A 21,538-nucleotide genomic window follows, 5' to 3' on the forward strand; every position below is an offset into this window, starting at 1 on the left:
TTGTCTGGATGGTGGTACAAAGTGACATCTAAATACCTATTTGTGTTAATAAGCTTTCTATATACACTTTGTCCTAGGCTGTTCTCAGATCTTCCACCTACCAACACATCTAGGAATGGGAGCTTCCAAGGTAAAGTTGATTTTGAGGTGAATCTCATTCAAGAAATTGTGGAACCTATGTCCGCTTTTTATTTTTACATCATGTTTTGTCCGATATTTCCATTGCAAATTTAATTTATTATTTTATAATTGTGCAAGACTGAAAACAAAGTCATAGTTTTTTTACCATCAAAACTTTCTGCTGTCATTCATGACTTCTTCTCCCACACTAGGAGCTTCACTCTTAAGAGGCAGATCAATTGCCATGCCTGTACACAGCAAATTTCATCAGTCTGTCAACAGAACAAAATGCTTAAGGATTCTATTCCTTAAATAAAGTCCATGAAATGGTTTTTTGGAGGAACTGGGTAGTGCCAACCCACTGGACTACCACCAAATGTTGGGCACTGGCCACTGTCTCTGATAATTGCTGTTATGAAGTGACAGGGCAAGTCAGTTACAGTGCACAACAGTTGTGTAAGTGTGTTCTGTGTCGCCTGCCACATGTGTCTATGGAGGTGGTTGCCATCCTACTCTCTCTCTCTTTCTGCTGCAGTTCTGTGTGCAGTTTACTTCATTACTGAATTCTTTGTAACTGTCTTGCCAGGTGGCACCCTGAACATTGTACTTGTTGTTAAACCTGGTACTCGTGATGAAAAAATATACTTGTTCTAGAGGTGAAGGCGTGTTTTTATGTTGTGTGTGTTACAATGGAATTGGCGACAGTCATGGGTATTTTTCGTGATCATTTCTCAACCATTTACCGTATGCCCCAGGATACCTCACCGAGTGTTTCGATGGAAGTCATACTCCAACACTTACTGTGTCAGCAGTTAGAGGTACAGAAATGTCAGGAAACATTAACCATGTTGCTCTCCCGGCAGTTTGATTTGAATTTGCTGCCATTCCCTCCATACAACAAGCTCAGGAGAGGAGTGAGAGGCATAAGAGAGATGTTTCTGACAGTCTTTCATTGCATTCTCTGTAATGGATCCAACCGTAGTCAGATCCATTTCCAAGTTATGGCTTTTGCCTAGTATGTACAAATTTTGTACAAACTGCCCCTTCTCACAGAACTGACTAATCTGACCTTTGATGAAATGTGTGCTTTGTTATTGACCTCTTTTCACCACCTCTGCCGTGTAATAACATCCTGTGTGGAGTTTTATCAGTGTCGTAGGCAACCTAACCAATCATATCATGCATGGGCAGCTGAACTGCAGGGGCTCAGTAGGAAATATTGTTTTGTGACTTGTTTACATGAGGAGTTGTATGCTGAAGTGATGATTCCGGATGCTATTATTGAGAGGGGGGGGGGGGGGGGGGGAGGGGGGAGTGCTCCAGATAAGGAAGTGTGTCAGAAAGCTCTACAATTTGAAGACCCTGCTTTGGAGGATGTTTTAAATTACCTCAGTCCTGTGAAGTTTCCTGGACTGTGGGCCATCAGTTAGATTTTGGAGTCAAGGTGGCATTCGTCGCTTCAGAACTGGAAGAGGAATCCAACTTATACGAAGTCTCAAATGTGGCAACCAGAGAGAATAAACACAACACTGCCCTGCGATCGAGTCTCATAAACAAGGAAAGCAAAACCACTACCCCCACACCCAACTGATGCCTATTTCTGTCATACCTGGACTGTTTTCGAAAATATGTCGGAGATGACTGCCCCGATAGATGGGCACAGCGCAAGGCGTACCGGAAGAAAGGCCGTTTCGTGTCAGTCTGTTGTGTTCGGGAGAAACAAAACGCATCACATGAGGGACAACTTCACATTAATATGATTTAATAGAAATCCTCATACACAGAAGTTTCCCCTTGGTAACTGTTCATCACGTTCACTATGTGTGACAAACAAGTTCAGCTACAGGCCAATACAGATACCTCTGCATCCCTGGTAAACTATCAAACATATCTCCAGCTGGGAGCACCTCCATTGAAATTTACAGCTCGCCACTTGGTGGCATATAACATGTAAACCATTCTATATAAATGACAGATCATGACTGCAGCATCTTACAAACAGGTTGTACATCACCTCACCTTCCGTGTGGCTTACAGCTTGGATACAGAGAATTTTTTTGGCTGTGATGTCTTTTCAGTGCTCGGATTTATCATCAAGGACTTAGCCTACATTGTCTTGGAACAAACACCATTTCAAGAATTAGATGACATCAATATGAAGTACTCAGGGGCTGTCTGTGGGGCATCTTGGCAAAGCAAGGAAACTTTTGGTGCACATCACCTTAAAGAAGTCAGCAAGCCCCCACCTCTTCCATACATGACCCAAGCCCCTTGCAGTATGGGATACCGTAAAAAATGAACTAGACAGATTGACAGCCTTGGACATTATTCAATCTGTGTCTATGAGTGAGTGGACAACATTGTTAGTTATTGTAAAAAAATCTTGGGTAAACTGTGCCTATGTAGAGATTTTAAGGTTAAAGTCAATTCCCTGTCAGAGATCGGATAGATCCTATTCCAAAACATGAGAAATTTTTCTCTGCACTCCCGTATTCTTGGGGAAGGTTACATATTACGGGAAATTCATCCCAAATGTGGCATCAGTCGTGTGCTTGCTAAACAGTCTACAGGAAAAGTGTGTCCCTTTTATCTGCTCAGAAGCATGTGAGCAGGCTTTCAAGACTTTGAAGCAGGCCCTCGTATTGGCCCCATGTCTCACAAGTTCCAACCAGATAAACAATCGGTGGTGATGACCGACCTCTCTGAATGGGACCTGTTGGCCATCCTGGCTCATAAAGCCATGGATGGCTCGGAATATTCATTCACTTTCGCATCAAAAACATCCAATGCCACACGAAAGAGGTATCTGCAAATCGAAAAGGAGCCCTTGTGGTTGTCTACACACTGAACAAATTCCATGTTTTCCTATAACAGGACAAAGTTTCACCTCATTACGAATCATATGATGTTACTATCTCACTTCAGTCCAGCAGTGAGGATATCTGAGGGGACTGCCAGTGCTGAGCACTTTTACTCAGCAGGCAACATTATGAAATTCACAAGTGCAAACCACATGAACACGAATGCCTTTTCACATCTCCCAATTGGATCTAACTCAGAGTTCGATCAAGACAAGATCTGGTGTTTCCATTTGGATGAAGTGGCTCAACAGTGGTGGATGTGTTCCTTATCATGGTGACATCTGTGCCTGCAGTGATGATGGAAGACACCATCTTATAACAGGTGCAGTGATACATCCAACAAGGCTAACCCGACTGCATTCCCAGTCAGGACTCCAACTTGTTGCGCCATTATTTTCACCTGCACCAGCAGCTCATCCTGGAGGATTGCATTATCCTCCTCACTAGTCACTATTGACAAGCGATCTCTCTGGTGGTCCTGGCAGAACCTTTGCACCAAATGAAGAACCTTTGCACCAAATGATAGTACAGCTCGTGCACAAAGGTTACTGGGGAGTATTGCGCTCTAAACTGCTCACCTGGCTCCAGTGTACTGACCAAGCATAGATTGGGAGGCGGAGCATCTTGTACACAGCTGTTCTCGGTCAGAACAACAGGAGATGACGCTCCACCATACATTCATTTCCTGGCTGCCACCCCCCCCCCCCCTTCCCCACTCCCCCCCCCCCCCCCCCCCCCCACCTGTGGCAGTGGGCTCACATTGACTTTGTGTGACCTTTCTTTGATACTACCTGCCTTATTGTCATCAATGTGTACTCAGACTTTCCATTTGTGGTTAACTGTTGGTGCATAGTGCGGAAGCTACAGTCGCATGCCCTTGATAAAACCTTCACCACTGAGGGTTTTCCTCCAACGTTGGTGTCAGAATATGTACGGCAATTCTGTTCCAGTTTTCAGGAAGTTCTGCCTCTGTAATGGCATTCACTACCTTCTGTCACTGCTTTTCCATCTCCAGTCAAACAATGAGGCTGAAAAGTTCGTATACATGTTAAAGACACAGATGTGGAAAAATGCAGCCGAGACTTGTCTGTATGAGGCCCTTATTCTTTTTTTTAGTTCATACAGGTCAACTCTGATAAGGGAAAAGAGTCCGGCAGAACTCTGTCATGGCTGTCAGCCTTGCATGTTTTTCCACCTCATGCTTCCATTGCCAGTGTGACTGTCCAAGGCACCATCTCCCTGTTTCTAGCCGGGCACCCGCATATGAGCGTGGGCTTTCGGCCGCCAGGAGAGGTTGGATTCAAGCAGTCATCTGGTGGCAGCAGGCCCACTATGTGTTCACTCAGGACATGGGGGACCGGACAGTGATGTGCCATCAAAATCAGCTGCACTTGCGGCAGGGGAGCCAGTTGCCCCTCCTCTGGGATCTCAGGTGTTTGCCAGCTGCAACATCACTGCCGACCTGCATTTCTGTCCCGTCGCATGCTGTGCTTCCTTGCCTCCTGCCCCTGGGCTGTTCCTACCTTTGAGCTTGTCACCTTGTTTGATACCCATGGCTCTGCTCTCATTATCCTGTTTGTAGGCTGCCTGCGATGGACCGGATGCCAGCAGATGACTAGGCTGTGGTACCACTGCTGCACTTCATCACCTCGCTTCCCTTCCATGCTAGGACTCAATATGTACATGGAGTGGCGTTTTCTCCATGCGGTGAAGATGCAGCGACACTGACCGCACTGCTGGGTGGGGACTTCTGGACTGTAGATGCCTGTCCACTCCAACCAGGAGCTGGTGAAGACAGAGAGGCCACCCAGCACCCCCGCTGACGTTGGCCTGGTTCAGTATAGTGCCAGGATGTTCATCCAGATTGGTGTTGCTGCACTGAGACACAGTTTGTCACTCCCCAATAAACAAAGGACTGTGGTAACCCGCCAAACTACCACCTAGCTGTCGAGCACTGGCCAATGTCTCCAACAGCAGCCATTAGGAGGAGACATGGCAGCCGAGGAGTAATGCACAATGATCGTGCAGGCGCATTCATGTGCCACCTGCCATACCTGTTGACATAGGCAATCACTGACCAGTGCTTGCCCTCATTCTGCTCTTGCTCCTCCTGCAGTTCACTTCATTCTTGAACAGTTAATAACTGTCTCTCCTACGTAGTACCCGAAACATTGTACTCATTGATAAACCTGGTGCTTGTGATCAGAAAATATACTTATTCTAGAAGTGATGTGTTTTTATGTTTTGTGTTATGGTGATGGGCGTATCACTGGTTCTGTGTCCAGACCACCACAGTCTTGGGTTTTTTGTCATCCATCCTAATTACAGATGAAGCTACCTGAACAAGGGATGGTATCACAAGCGTCCACAACACCTGTAGGCTGCAGAGAATTACCAGGGTACAATGGCAGTGAAGCATCACCTTTGGTTCAGCCTCAGTGTGTTAGTGGAGTTTATTGGTGACCACATTATCGGACCCCTCACCGCTTCCCTCTTGAGCGTGGAAATAAAACACTAGAACAGACAGAACATTCTTGCTTGCCTGGTGTATTCTCATGTGTACTTTCAATAATTGCATCATACACCATCAAAATCTTTCATCTTCACCTTCAGGTGAATGTATACCCCATGGAATGCATTTCTGACTGTATGTGTATATTACCTGTTTTGCTTCTAATCTACTCACAAGTCATTTCCTTCAGTTTGTCTCAATTAACAGAATCAATCAGTAGAAGAAAATAAAATTTTTGATATGCAGATGTGGGGTTTTGCAGGATATCAGTGCAATAAAATATTCTCGAGTTTCATGCTGCATCAATTTGCAATGTGTCTGTGACATTATATTTTTGTCTCAACTTGTGACCAGAAGACGTTCAGCTCTTCCAAAAAGATCCCCTTCATGACATTTACTTAACCAAGGGAGCTCTAAAACATTACAGATCCACAACAAATTTGAACAGCAAGAAATGTGATTAATGATCTTAAGGTGTTATTCATACCTCCTTGTTTGAGTTTTATTTTTGAAATATAATGGATATGTATGTATTTTTGTTTTTTGCACACAAAAGTGAACTTTCAGACTGAGGTGTCACAGTGGTTAGCACACTCAACTCACTTTCGGGACGACGATGGTTCAAACCCGCGTCCGACCAACCTGATTTAGGTTTTCTGTGATTTCCCTAGATCACTTCAGCCAAATGCTGGGATGGTTACTTTGACAAAGGGCATGGCCGATTTCTTTCTCCATCATTCTCTAATCCCACCTTGTGCTTCATCTCTAATGACCTCATGATCTTCCTCCTGCTCCTCCTCCTCCTCCTCCTCCTCCTCCTCCTCCTCCTCCTCGCCCGTCTCCTCCTCCTCCTCCTCCTCCTCCTCCTCCTCCTCCAAAGTGTAAGTGATGATTAGCATGTGTGAGTTTCTACAAAATAGAGTACTCAACATTCCCCAAATAAAACCAGTTTCATATGCCCATATATCTAGGATACAAGAGAACAAGAAAGATAAATTTTCCAGTGATTACATTTCAGTGAGCTTTCCAAAACCAAGTACTACTGTTGCCTCACACGCATGCACAAATGCAAATCACACACTCATGACTACAGTCTCAGGCAACTGAACTGGTAAAAGTTCGATGAAATAAATGTGATGTGAGAATGAATATAATTTCTAGCGAAAATCGATCATGATTGTTGACTGTTACTCAGCCATCTTGTAGCAAATATAAATAAATAAGAATTTTTGTAAATAGTTTTCCTAGTATACTACATAACCATGATTAAAAAAATCTAAGCAGATTCCAGGAAAAGACAAATTTTCCGTTGTAAGAAATTACTCAGTCTTTGATTCATCCTTCCAGTGCTTTCCCAAGCAGGCCTGTCCTATCACCGACACATCCTTTCATGCTCTCACAAGCAGCACTAGTATCATCTCTCACATCTATCCTGCTATCCCTTCCTCTCACTGTCCCACAACTCTTCTGTATTCCCACTGCCCATCCCAGACAGATTGCTGCTCACGGCAGATGCAGCCACAGGTGAGCCTTAGTGCCCAGAGATAGCAGGCCCATGTGTGTGTGCGTCACACTTGCGTGAATGTGTGTGTGTGGTTTTTTTTTTCTACTTCTGGAGAATAACTTTATCTTAAAGCTGAATATTGCTAACGTTCTTTTTTATTATACCTGTCTACGACTCAACTCCTACTCTGTGTGGTGAGTAGCAGTCTGTCCTTTCCATGAAGTTATGTATGTTGTGTTTTGATGTATTATTCTACTGTTGTCACAAAGAATATTAGCCTTAGAGAAACAGTTTTATTTATTTATTCATTAAATAATGTTACATTACTGCATGTATTATGTTAATTCAAAATCATGAACCAAAGACTGAGTTATCTCTTACCTATAAGTGCTCTGTATTGTTGTTAGTCCACCCTAGACTCTTCATTGTTCCATACACAACTTTCCATTTTGTTAATCTTTTAATCAACCTGAAACTTTTTTCTTGTTAACAGTTGTATGAGGGATGCAGCTTTTGTGTTTGTTTTAGAATGACCGTTATTATTCCCCAATTATTGTTGCTCACCTTTGCTATCTCTCAGGTTTCCTGTGTATCATTGATCGATAGTGAGCATCGTTGGATACATCCAATTTGTTGTCTCCATTTTGTGCATTATATTTTGATGACTGAACCACTCGTCTTCTCCATGTGCTGCTAGCTTACTGTTACGTGTACTCACTGCCTGGTTAGAGTCCAGGCAGCAAGTACACATAACAATACAACTTGCAGCATCTGAAGATGATTGCACACAAAATTGAAACAATAACTTGAACGAATACCTGAAAACTCATTATTGATTGTCTTTGCTGCTTAGCTGTAACTCCTTTCCTGAATTGTTGGGGAAGGTTATGTATGCAGAATAAGATAGTCAGTCCCAGTTTGAATTTCTGAAAGGTGTCTTCACACATGATGTTGTTTTTCACCTCACTATCTAGACTATTTAGGTTAGGGAAATATGAATAGAATTGAGTTAACACAATAATTTAGCCAGTGAACATCCATTTTAGAGGAGTTTAGTTAAATCAGTGACAGGGCTTAATGATTTAAGTTTCCTTTGGTTTTGCTAAATCATCCCAGACAATACTGGTTGGGTGAAGATTTCATCAACAAGAAATCTTACAGATAATTTTAAGATCACTATTATTTTAAAGTATCTGAATTATGCACATAATTATGTTAGATTTTCGGTCACGTGTAGTTACATGTGTTATCAAGTTGTGTCTGTATATCTTTTCAGAAGGTCAGAAACATAGTGCATGTAACAATATGAAGTTCTAAATTTTTACAAATGGACATTGCAGGTGAAGTGCTTACCACACAGTCGGGATCCTAAAAGCCGGAAGGAAATAAATGACTGTTCTACAGAAAAACCGTGTACAGCCTCACAAGCTTTAATAGAGATGGGTGTTAGAACTGGTCTTAGTTTGTTATTTGCACTATTGCGTCAAACGTGGACTTTTCCTTCTACTACAGGTATTTAAATAACAATTGCTTTTTAATATTTAATTCATTAAAATGAAACAAAACATCACCATTATTTTATCTTTACAGGAGCTCCAAATTTGTGCAACGAAGTTTTGACGACTGCAATATCTGTCGTGAGGAATCTTCCTCCTCTCTCCCTAGCCAATGAAAGCCACATAACGTCCCTCGGCTGCCAGAGCCTACAAGATGTCGTAAATTTTTTGCGGGACTGTACTCTTCCGGCATCTGGGTCAGATGAAACCTGTTAGTATTTACTATTTACTATTCACTAATTTTGGCTTATGCTTTTTAAGGCACTCATTAGAACCTTTAATGCAAAACAGAACTGACAGAGTAATCTACAGGTAGTATTGGCCTGGAAGAAACACATTTATTCCACATACATTACTACAATTATTGTAATATAAAAGTTTGGTTCAAGATATAACAGCATAATAACATTCAGTGTCTTTACAGTTATGTTATTGTAATGCAAAAGATGCTTTAACAATTGGAGTGTGAATTCTAAATTTACACAGTCTCATTACGATCGTGCATGTAAACAACTACAAAATTTTATTCACTATCCGTAACATTGTCGTAGCAGACGATGAGGTGGTTTGCCAGTAGTTTTGTCATTGTGTGTGCCAACATTATACTTGTATGTATTTGCTCTGCTGTGACTTGGGCTGACTCTGTTTCTTCTCTCATAAAATGGTGCTTTTTTGTGTGTGTGTGTGTGTGTGTGTGTGTGTGTGTGTGTGTGTGTGTGTGTGGTGCAACTTCTGCAGTCACTAGTCTTAGAAAAGTTAATTCTGCCTTGTGATTAGTTTGATGGAATCCTTCTTGTGGTTTGTAGATGTTTCTCTGTGTAATCTTGGAAACCATTGAGCCTCCTGACATACTGAGATCAGGGCCATATATTCTGCCTCTGTCGTGGACTGGGCTCCTGTTTACTGTTTCTGACTACTCTGGAATAAAGCAGCTCCTTCAGATTATACAATTGTCAAGTTTGTCCTTTGAATGTCTAACTCAGTTTTCACCACAGTGACATATGGTGTGGATGTTGTCAGCTTTAGAAAAAAGTACCTTCCTGTTCTTGGTATCTTTTAGATATCTAAAGATAATTTTGAATGTTTGCCATTGGCTTATTCCTGGCTTATTCTACGTCTACATACAAAGCCTGCAAGCCTGAACATTCAACATTATAGGGGGTAGCTTTTCCTGTTTCACTTACAAATGGAGTGAGGGAACAAGTGCCTGTATGTTCTGTAAGAGCCCTAATTTCTTGTATCGTGTCTTTTTGGTCCTTATGCAAGACATACACTGGTGGTAGTAGAATTGCTCTGTAGTCAGTTGCGAAAGCTGGTTCATTAAACTTTCTTGATAGTGTTTTGTGAAAAGACTCTCGTCTTCCCTCCAGGGATTCCCATTTGAGTTCACAGAGCATTTCCAAAGCACTTGTGCTGATCAAAAATGCTGGTAACAAATCTAGCAGCCTGCCTCTGAATTGCTGCAATGGTTTCCATCAACCTGACCTTGAGGGGATCCCAATTTCTCAAGCAATACTCAAGAATGGCTCAAGCAATACTCAAGAATGACAAGTGTTGCATATGTGTTCTCCTGTGTCAAGGAAATTTATTATATTTGAACTTAGTATTTGCACAAGAATTCTACAGCAAACCACTGTTAAGCATATTGGTTTGTAATTTTGTGGGTGGATTGTTTTACCATTCTAATATATGGGCGTCACCTGTGCTTTTTCCACTCACTTAGAACTTTTCTCTAGGCAAGAGATTTGCAATAAATATACTTTGCTAAGTAAGTGGCCGATGCCGTAGAGTACTCGTAAAACTGAATTGTGATTCCATCCACACCTGGCAACTTATTTGATTTCAACTTTTTCAAGTGCTTTTAAGTGGCAGGGATGCCTGTTTCAGCATTCTCTGTATGAATATCTTTGTTATGGTCAACCAATGATATGTCTCTACATTCATCTTGCATGAATGATTTTTTTTAAATGCTGACTTAAAAACTTCCAGCTTCCTTTTGCTGTCTCCTATTGCCATACTAGACTGGTCAATAAATGACTGAATAGAGCCCTTTGACCCATGTAGCAACTTTGTTTAAAACCAGAATTTTCTTAGGTTCTTGTAAAGGGTTTTCACTAATGTGTGATGTTGGAAGTTGTATGCTTTGCACATCAATCTTTATATATTCTGAAAAGTATACATTGCTTCTCATCATAAAGATGACACATCAAGTTGCAGACAGACACAATGAATAGACTGTTCCACATTGAGCTTTTGGCCAAAGCCTTCCTCGGAAAAGGAAACATACAGACATTCACACAACCAGGTTCACCTCACGCGCACAAGATGATACATTGAGCTGCAGACGCAGGCATAATGAAAAGACTGTTTGTTACACATTGAGCTTTTGGCCAAAGCCTTCCTCAGAAAACGGAATACACACACACATTCACACAAGCAGGTTCACCTCATGCACATGTGACCACTGTCTCTGGCCACTGCAGACAGAATGCATCTCTTGTATTAAACGAAAGCAGCAATCCTGAGTGGGTGAGGGAAGGGGTAGGGATAGAAGGGTATGAGATGGGTGAGAAAAGAGTACTGTCTGGTAGAGTGTGCAGGTAATAGATGACAGGAAGACAAACCTGCCAGGCTTTGGGGGAGGGAGGAGGTGGGGGGGGGGGGGGAGGAGGAGACAGTGGTCGGGAAAGGTGAGGAGCAGAGAAGGGGAAAGATCAGTGGGTGTGTTGGCAGACAGTGGGACACGATGAGGGTGAGGGAATGTGAATTGGGAGGAGGTCATAGGACAGAGGGTGGAAACTGTTTGGTGGTGTGTGTGGGAACAGTGGGTTACTGTAGGTTGAGACTGGAATAATTTTGGGAGTGGCGAATGTGTTGTAAGGATAACTCACATCTGCGTAGTTAAGAAAAGCTGATTGGCGGGGGGGGGGGGGGGGGGGGTGGAAGAGGGCCAGATGGTCTCGTGAAAATTATTGAGCATGTTATGTTCAGTTGCAGGTTGTGCCACAGGCTGGTTTACTTGGCTCTTGGCCACAGTTTGGTGGTGGCCATTCATCCTTTTGGGCAGTTGGTTGGTAGTCATATCAATATAAAAGACTGTGTGATGAGTACAGTATTGTTGATATAATAACATGGCTGCTTTCATTTGTGAAAGACCAGTTAATAGACATTTTAGAAGAAATGCAAATCTACATTCACATGATTAAGCGCTCAGAACAAATGCTGAATGAACAAACAGCATTGCAGAGCAAGGAATTCATGTAAATTTTCCATAGCAGTTTAATCAGCATATGAAAGGCATTCTTTGAAATAATCACCAAATATACAACTACAAACGATTCATAGAAATCTTAAATAGCTCCTCAATCAGAGTATGAATTCCACTCCATCCTGTCTTAATCACTCACCAAATACGAGACTAAAAACTATACAATAATAATTATAACAGCACAACAATATTATTGAATGTCGGCTCCCTTGAAGTGTGAGTGAAACAATTTGTTTCTTTTTAAATAGTGCTCAAAAAGAAATGAACATTAATTCTACAACTGTGATGCAGTGGAACACTATGTGTCACACTGAATATAGTCAGTGATTCTAATACAATCACACAGTAAACTGAATACATCAGAGATCGTATATTTGACCTTATAATAAAATCTGTCAAAATTAGGACAACACCTATGCTAAATGATCCAGTGTGACACACAGTGGAATCCAGTGAAAGCAAATTCTCCATTGTATATAAAATATCATTGTCATGTGTATCGTATCATGCTGGATAATGAAGGTACCACAATTTAGAAAAAAAAAAAAAGTTATGCACATACATTAACATAATACTGCAAAGTGTAATTACAACTGTGGCATCTTTTAATGCAGATAGCAGGTACATTTGAGTGTGATGAGTATCCACACCAAACATATCCTAAATGCAAACATGTAAGTGGTTACCATATGAACCATTTTATCATTAGTAACTTTATTATCTACATACAACACACCCACTCATAACAAATGTTGTTCTCTGTAATAGGTGGCTTGTGAAGATTGTCAAAGCCAGAAACAAATAAATAGCATCCTTTGTATTAAACATTTAAAAAGGTTTTCTCTTCAATATTTGAAAGCTGCAAGATCTGAGTTACTGAAAATGTTTATAAAATACTGACTTCATGAAACAGGTCAATGGTAAGTGGAAACATTGCACTAATAACATACACTGATCAGTCAGAACATTGTGACCACCTACCTCTTAGCCGATGTGTTCCCCGTTGGCGCAGATAACAGTGGCGATGCATCATGGCATGGAAGCAATGAGGCCTTCGTAGGTTGCTGGAGGGAGTTGTCACCATATCTGCACATAGATTTCACTTAATTCCTGTAAATTCCAGGGAGGGAGGTGATGAGCTCTGACACCACGTTTAATCACATCCCAGGTGTGTTTGATTGGGACCAGATGTGGTGAGTTGGAGGCCAGAACATCAATTGGAACTCACAACTGTTTCCCTCAAACCACACCATCACACTTCTGGCCTCATGACAGAGTGCACTATTTTGTTGAGAAATGCCACTGCTGTCGGGAAACGTGATCATCATGAAGGGGTGTATATGGTCTGCAACCAGTGTGTGACACTCCTTGGCTGTCACAGTGCTTTTCACAAGCTCCTCTGGACCCATGGATGCCCACATGAATGTTCCCAGAGCGTAGTGGAGCCGCCACTAGCTTGTCTCCATCAGAAATACAAGTGTGAAGAAGGTGCTCCTTTGGAAGACAAAAAATTCGCACTGCCCCCTCCCCACCTCCCCCATCAACATGATGAAGAACGTATTGGGATTCATCAGTCCATACAGTGCTCTGCCACTGTGCTAACATCTCCAGTGCCGATGAATACTTGCTGATTTCAGTCATAGTTACCGATGCCTTACTGTTAACATTGGCACATGCATGGGTCGTTGGCTGTGGAGCAGTGTTGGGTGCACTGTGTACTCAGATGTACTAGTACTCTGCCCATCATTAAAGTCTGATGATAGTTCCACTAAAGTTCACTGTTTTACCAGTCTGTCCAACCTAGGACGTCCGACATCTGTGATGAGTGTTAGCTGCCCAATCCCATAGTGCCTGGATGTGGTTTCACAACATATTGAAGACACTCACCAAAACACTCCTCAAACACCTGAGAAGTCGTGCAGTTTCCGAAATGCTCATACTGAGCCTCTGGGCCATCACAGTCTGTCCTCGGTTAAACTCAAATAGATCGTCCACCTTCCCTATTCCACACGCGAACAGCATGCTCACTGATACTACATGCACTGTGCATGTTGCCGGAAGTTTCTAAGAAACATAAAATGATGATATTGTAAGAACTTTGTTGTGGAACTTGGATGTGTTCAAAAATACACAATGTACACTGATTTGTCAAAACATTATGAATACCTGCTGACAATATGTTGGTTCACCTTTGGCACGGAATATAGCTCTAATTCTGTATGGCATGGATTCAACAAGTTCTTAGTAGGTTTATGTAGGCATTTGGCACTAGATGTCAAAGCACAGGTCACACAGTACCTTTAAATTATGGGCTGGTTGTTTGTGAGTGTCGAGCAGACGCCTGATAATTCTCCAGCTGTGTTCCGTCAGGTTCAGATTGGATGTTGGGTCAACATGAGAATACACAGAAGTCACAAGCTGCAGCTCACAGGACTGCTGTCTTGCTCCACATCTGATTTTAAACCAGATAAATACTCACTGGACTTAAAACATTCAAAAGATATTAAGTAAAAAGAGGAAAAATCCAAGGTGAAGGCCATTCCAGTGGCCCCTATGGCACTGGAGTCCCCTAGTTGATATGATTATCAACACATCAGTAGTTATTGTAACATTTTAGCAGGTGGCAAATGGTGATTCTGTGGTGTGGCTTTCCACTTGCGATGGTGCTTACCTACATTGTCCATTAAACCCTTGGAGACTACATGATGAAAGTCTCATAGAACTTCTGTAAATTAATTTCTAGGAATGGTACTGATGATGTGCACTACACAGATTTTCAAATAGAATGGCATTTTCCACATTTACTGTTACTATAAACATCAGATGTTTTACGTAAGTAGGCACCACCACTTTACCATACATGGATAAGGCATTAACATTATAAATACACCATGAAATTACAGTCCTTTCTGAACATAATATTAACAGAACACAGCAACTGCGTGGCATAGGAACAGTGGACATGTTCAAAAGAGGTTCATACGAAATCACACAATTTATCAAAGTTAACATGTTGACTCAAACCTATACCTGAGTGAACAATATTGGTGGCTAGTTTTTTATAAAGTGTTACAAACATGGACTCTAGCAAATATGTTATGTAGGTATTATCTGTTTGATATCTGAGCCCAAACTTTAACTTAGCTGTTGCTTGTTTACTAGCTGGACGGGACTTTCACAGAGTTTTTAGTATCTTAAGAATGGTAAGCTGACTTTTTACTTGTGAGAATAATGTGAAGATGTTAGCGTAGTGAATGATTCTAGTTGACTTGTACTGGTCCGAGACTGGCAGTACCCAAGATTGATTGACAACGACAAGCGATCGTACTGTACCAACGTCTCTATGCCGTTACTGCAGAGTATCCTGTTGCGCAAAGTACTTAGGCCACCAGTCGACCACCACACCTTTAATTAGGTACAGTTTCTTATTTTTAACTAGATGTTAAGACTGCAGAACACTATCTAATTGCAGAAGATTCCAGGTGGAGAGGAGCCTCTGATGACGACAAGAATCTAGCTCGCACCGCAATCACACTGGCAATGAACCAATTGGACACGAAATCAGCCTTAGTACAATTAATATTGCAGCCACCTCAACTGCGGACCATGCAAACAGCCTGTCTGCCAAATAATGGGAACAACACCCTGCCTAGACATGACACCAAAATCGTACCAAGCCACGACAGAACTGCGAATAATCACTTAACAATATTCACACGCCAATGATTACTGAAGTTAAGCAGTAGTGAATAAATAGGCCTATTTAATGAACCACTATCGTTGTATATGATACTGATCTCATCAGAGCAACAAATTACTTTAATTTCAGTATCTGATTATCTTGCGTGATGATAAATGCGACATCCAACTAGCAATTGTTATCTTTCGCAACAAGCTTTTCACAACGCAGTACTTACTCTCTGACATAAACTCGGAACTATTTTATTACTTGTACCAAAATACCAATCTGTCTACCGTCTTGAAATGATTATTCTGTTTATGGACACTTGCATCACTACTGTTAGGAATTAAAACATTTTTAAGTATCCCTTAAATGTTTTTCCAATTTGACGCAGCGATAATATGTAAGTGAGACTTCGCATGCGTCACAGAATAACGAATCTTTGTTAGTAGCAAAATCTTTGGCCTTTCCGTAAATAATCCAATTACTTCAATTAAACTTATTCATAATTTAGAAAACTTTTTCCCTTAATTGAAATCTTTTCTTTAATATTGAGAAGATCTACTTTCAGTAACTTATTTATAATTTCATTCGTTCAAGAGTCTTTTACCAAACACATTTAAAAACACCACATTATACGTGATATCGACTCCACTGTATAAATGTCTCTAAATTACACTCTTTTATACTTCCGAAAATGATATAGATATATTCACACTAGATACCAATTGAATAGATTGGGAAGTTTCCTTTAACCCCAATAAAATTGGATTTATTTTCTTTCTAGTTATCTCAATACATGTTGGTTATCACCAGTGAACGAGTGCCAGCAAATATATTAGCAGTCCCCACAATACAGAAACAAGTAATAAAAAAAATCAAACAAAAATCCTAAATGTCACCGCCGCTTTTCAACTAACCTAAATTACAATTTAAAAGCAAATCTTGACCTCTTCAGGCGTTGACCACATGCAACCCGCTAAGTTCCCTAACATTTAAATCGGCCACTTGTCACCTTGATGAATCAAGTTTTGGTTTAGCTACGTGTAGCTCGTTAAATGGTTCCTTCAATTTACTATCGCTTGTCTACTCAGTGGTACGTGCACACCATGACCGTATAGTGAATCAGTTCGTCGTTCTATGAGCCAATTCGCTGTCTGTTGCAAGTTAGTGGTTTTGAAAATACAACTACCAACACGTGTTCGAGGCTTTCCCTTCTCGATACACACACGCACAATACCCAAACCACCACAATAAAAACGACAAGCAACCCAATTACCTCTGGGCACATCGCGACCACTCAACATACAATGCAAACGGGATATCGGTCACACCGATTCCACAAAACTCAGCGTCTAACAAATCAATCTCTCAATTAAATCAGGCTCACGTGGGACTCGCCCCCAGCAAATTTTATGAACGAAACTGTTCCCACAACTATAATCGACAAAATTCCGTGCAATCTCCCATGACTTAGGTGTCAACTGAGTAGCCTCACTACACCATGCAGTGAAACGCTATAAGATCAGACCTGATATACACCACTACCACCACTTGGTCGGTGAGAGATCTATCCGGGAAACTAACCAACCCATTTTGTTGTACAATAGGAACCATGTAAAATGAACAAACACGCAGTGGCACACCAACTTTTAACAATTAATGTAATAATCATCGATGCTGTTGATTCTTCGCAATAGCGGGCAGCTGCTGCGCGTCGCTCAGGCGGCATCTCTGGACGCAGCGGGGGCGATATGGTATATCGCTGCAGTTGCGCCTGCTTGCATGTGATAAATGCTCTCATATCATCTAGAACACAATTTGATTTTGGTTTTACCACATCATACACGTATATTATTGTGACCACCAGATGTTATCATTGATTTATCATGCAGGACGCTCAGCACCAGTAAGGGCGAACGTACCCCGTGCGTTTTGACACAGCACAGACTGATGGTTCAAATGGCTCTGAGCACTATGGGACTTAACATCTATGGTCATCAGTCCCATAGCACAGACTGACTCTTTTCAAAAATCAGGTGTTACATTTCACACTGACTAGTTTGTGATTTTTTATTTTTTTGGTAGGGGGTGTTCTATAAATACCAGAATATGAGCATATTGTGATTTTGGAAACTACATTTTGGTTTGAAAAATGGCTAGGTTAGAGTCTGAATTAGCTTTATAAACATTTCTGCTGTCAAAAGAGGGAGCATGTATTTTTGTTGCAGCATGATGATCCATCCCAACCTGGAGGTCTACCTGGAAACTAACCGTCGACTCAAAGCAAATTTCATGCTGAAGTATCTTAGTCATAAATCTGGGGACATGGATTGCACCACTCTGACTGTGTTGCAGCTAGACTATTGCTGCCAGATATGTAGTTTGGTAATATCATTGGCTTTGCGTACTGTTTACGCATATCTGTCCAGTGGTTCCATCATCAGACCACCCCCCCAGGGGATCCACAACTCTTTTGTGGATACGTGCGTAGCGAGCACGGGGCCCCGAGCTAATGTGGCCTTCCTTCCTTTCCGGGCTCCATACCTTCCCTTTCCGCATCCTTCCCCATCCCCTGTCTTCACCCCCCCCCCTCACCTCTTGCTCTTTCCTTCACTTTCTCCCCCTCTGGGAGTATGGTTTGCGCCTACGTCCGGAGACGGACGCTTGTAAATGTACCACATTCTTCTTCTTCCTTGCTTGTATGTCTTCTTCCTTCCTTTGTCCATCTCCTTTCCTTACCTCTTCTCTTTACCCTTTTCTCCGCTGCGGCGTTTGAGACCCCCTCTTCTTTCCTTTCCCTTTCTCTTTCTTCCTCCCTGTGCGTGTCTGAAGGCCGACCCACGCACTTCCATGCGTAGCCGGTGACGGGGTAACGCGTAATTCCCCGCCCCGGGTAGACAGGTAGGACACGTACGTACCCCCTGGTAAAGCCCAGGCCCAGGGAGGGGTGATTACCCGAGCTGATACCTTCCGAAAGTGCCGATTGGTCCCTCCGTCCGTATGTCGGGAGGTGTGACCTGAGGTGTGAACAATCACCTAAGGCGGGTGTGCCCTCGGTGAGGGCCCCCACAAGGGAGGAGCGCGCCATCGGAGACGCCGGTAATCATGGGGGATTCTTCCGCAATGGTTTCCTCACCTTCCACTATGTCTGCTCACAAACGTAAGTTCACTGAGTCTCAGCCACAGACGGTTCTTCCATCGTTGCCACAGTTCCTTGTTGTTTCTCGGTCTGACGAAGGTCACGACTTTTCCACGGTCAACCCTTTCATTATTCAGAAAGGTGTCGACGCAATTGCGGGTCCTGTAAAGTCTTGTTCCAGATTACGGAATGGTACCCTGTTGTTAGAAACACACAGTGCCCTCCAGGCTCAAAAATTGCTGCGTACTTCTCTGCTCCACACCTTCCCTGTCCGGGTGGAACCGCACCGTACCTTAAATTCCTCGCGTGGAGTCGTTTATACACGCTCCCTCGATGGATTGTCTGACGAAGAAATTCAGCACTACCTGTCTGACCAGGGCGTCACCGCTGTTCATCGGGTTATGAAAAGGGTTGACTCGAACATCATTCCAACCCGCACTGTCTTCTTGACTTTTGACAAAGTTCAACTCCCATCAAAAATCAAAGCAGGCTATGAGATAATTTCCGTTCGCCCTTATGTCCCAAACCCTACGCGTTGCAATCGATGTCCGCGGTTTAATAACACCAGCCAGTCCTGGTCCAATCCGGCCAAATGTGTTACGTGTGGCAGGGATGCCCATGAGGGTGCTTGTCCACCTCCATCCCCTCGCTGCATCAACTGTATGGGTGACCACGCTGCTTCCTCTCGAGATTGCCCTGTTTTTAAGGACGAAAAGCTGATCCAGGAAATAAGAGTGAAGGAAAAGGTGTCGACCTTTGCTGCTCGAAAGTTACTCGCCAGTCGACAGCCCACCGTGCCTCAGAAAGGAAAATACAGCGCTGTCCTTGCTTCTTCTCGGCCAACAAAGGAGGCGGCCACGCAGACTTGCGACCTCACATTTAGTACCACGGTCGTCAGATCGGCCAGCGCAAAGATCGCCCGTTCAACCTCACCTCTTTCGCCTGCCCACTCTATGGCTCACCCTTCGTCGGGTTCTGCTAAATCTCGAGCCCAAAAGTCAGACGCCAAGTCTACAAAAAAAGAGCATTCTCGTGAAGAGTTTTTACGTACTGCAACTTCACAACCATCGGTTCCTCCTTCATCTAAACATACCTCTAAGAAGGCTACGAAGAAACACAGTTCCTCTCCTTCTCCGCCAAGGCGTGTCCCATCTACAGCACCACCTGGCGGAAATCTCCCTCGGCCATCTTCTGTGTCGCCGAGGCGCACTGTTGGTGGCCGGTCAACTGGCCGATCGTTGGTGGCAGGAGCTGCTCCTGACCAACCTATGGATCAGGATCTTCTGCCTTCGACTGAATGCCATTCCATGCTGTCGGTCGCAAGCTCTGAGCAGTCGTTGAGTTGACAGCACCCTTGGTGCCGTTCCTCCATTTTCTGTTCACCCTATGTCCATTATCCACTGGAATATCCGCGGCATTCGCGCCAATCGGGAGGAATTGTCGTTCCTCTTACGATCCTACTCGCCGGTCATCTTCTGTCTTCAGGAAACAAAGCTGCGTCCCCATGACCGCTTTGTTCTCCCTCATTTTCAGTCCGTCCGATATGACCTCCCCTCTGTTGAAGGCACTCCAGCCCATGGAGGACTCATGATTCTGCTCCATGATACTCTCCATTATCACCCAATCCCCTTAAACACTTCCTTCCAAGCTGTCGCCGTCCGTCTTTCCCTTTCTGGATACACGTTCTCTCTTTGTACGGTATACATTCCATCGTCTACACCAATGGCACGAGCTGATCTCCTTCATCTTCTTGATCAGCTTCCACCCCCCTATTTGCTGGTTGGGGACTTCAATGCCCACCACCCGCTTTGGGGATCTCCACATCCTTGTCCACGTGGCTCACTATTGCTAGACGTCTTCCACCAAGCGGATCTAGTCTGCCTCAACACTGGGGTCCCTACATTTTTGTCTGCCTCCACGGCAAATTTATCCCATTTGGACCTTGCGGTCGGTACTGTTCCGCTAGCTCGGCGCTTCGAATGGCTCGCCCTTGATGATACACACTCGAGTGACCACTTTCCATGTGTTCTTAGACTGCAGCCTCAACTGCCATATATGCGCTCGCGATGCTGGAAGTTTGCCCAAGCCGATTGGACACTTTTTTCGTCTCTAGCGACATTCGATGACCGTCGCTTTCCCAGCGTCGACGATGAGGTCACACATTTTACCGACGTTATTCTCACAGCTGCGGAACGTTCAATACCACGCACCTCCGAATTGCCCCGGCGCCCTCCGGTTCCTTGGTGGAACGAGGCCTGCCGTGACGCAATACGTGAGCGGCGACGTGCTCTTCGCATTTTCCGTCACCATCCAACTTTGGCCAACTGTATCCGATATAAGCAGCTCCGTGCGCGATGCCGTCGCGTCATCCGCGATAGCAAGAAGGCAAGCTGGAAATTCTTTACTAGCTCATTTAACAACTTCACTCCCTCCTCGGAAGTTTGGAGTCGGCTTCGACGGTTCTCAGGCGCGCCTAGTTTCTCCCCGGTCTCTGGGCTCACTGTCGCGCATGATACCTTAGTGGACCCCGTCGCAATTTCTAACTCATTGGGTCAGCACTTTGCTGAGATTTCGAGCTCTTCAAATTACCCGCCAGCGTTTCTCCCAAAGAAACGTGCAGCAGAAGTGCGGCATCTTGCTTTCTCCTCTCAAAATCGCGAAAGCTACAATACTGTTTTCTCCATGCGCGAACTCCAACATGCACTCTCTACTTCTCGCTCCTCCGCCCCAGGACCGGATGGTATCCATGTCCAAATGTTGCTGCATTTATCAACCCATAGCCTGCGTCACCTCCTTCGCCTTTATAATCGAATTTGGACCGACAGTACCTTTCCCAGGCGATGGCGGGAAGCTATTGTCGTTCCCGTTCCGAAACCTGGAAAGGACAAACATC

The 21,538-nt window shown here is 43.4% G+C and overlaps 1 protein-coding gene across 1 annotated transcript in view; it reads left to right on the forward strand.

The window, feature by feature from the left end:
- Nucleotides 1-21,538, forward strand: part of LOC124621816 (probable E3 ubiquitin-protein ligase HERC1) — a 766,600-nt gene that overhangs the window by 12,641 nt on the left and 732,421 nt on the right. Inside the window, exons 2-3 of the mRNA XM_047147255.1 lie at nucleotides 8,338-8,509; nucleotides 8,588-8,764. Coding sequence (XP_047003211.1) covers nucleotides 8,338-8,509; nucleotides 8,588-8,764 — 349 coding nt within the window. The remainder of the gene's footprint in view (nucleotides 1-8,337; nucleotides 8,510-8,587; nucleotides 8,765-21,538) is intronic.

Source organism: Schistocerca americana, chromosome 7 (assembly GCF_021461395.2).
Source record: "Schistocerca americana isolate TAMUIC-IGC-003095 chromosome 7, iqSchAmer2.1, whole genome shotgun sequence".
NCBI lineage: Eukaryota > Metazoa > Arthropoda > Insecta > Orthoptera > Acrididae > Schistocerca > Schistocerca americana.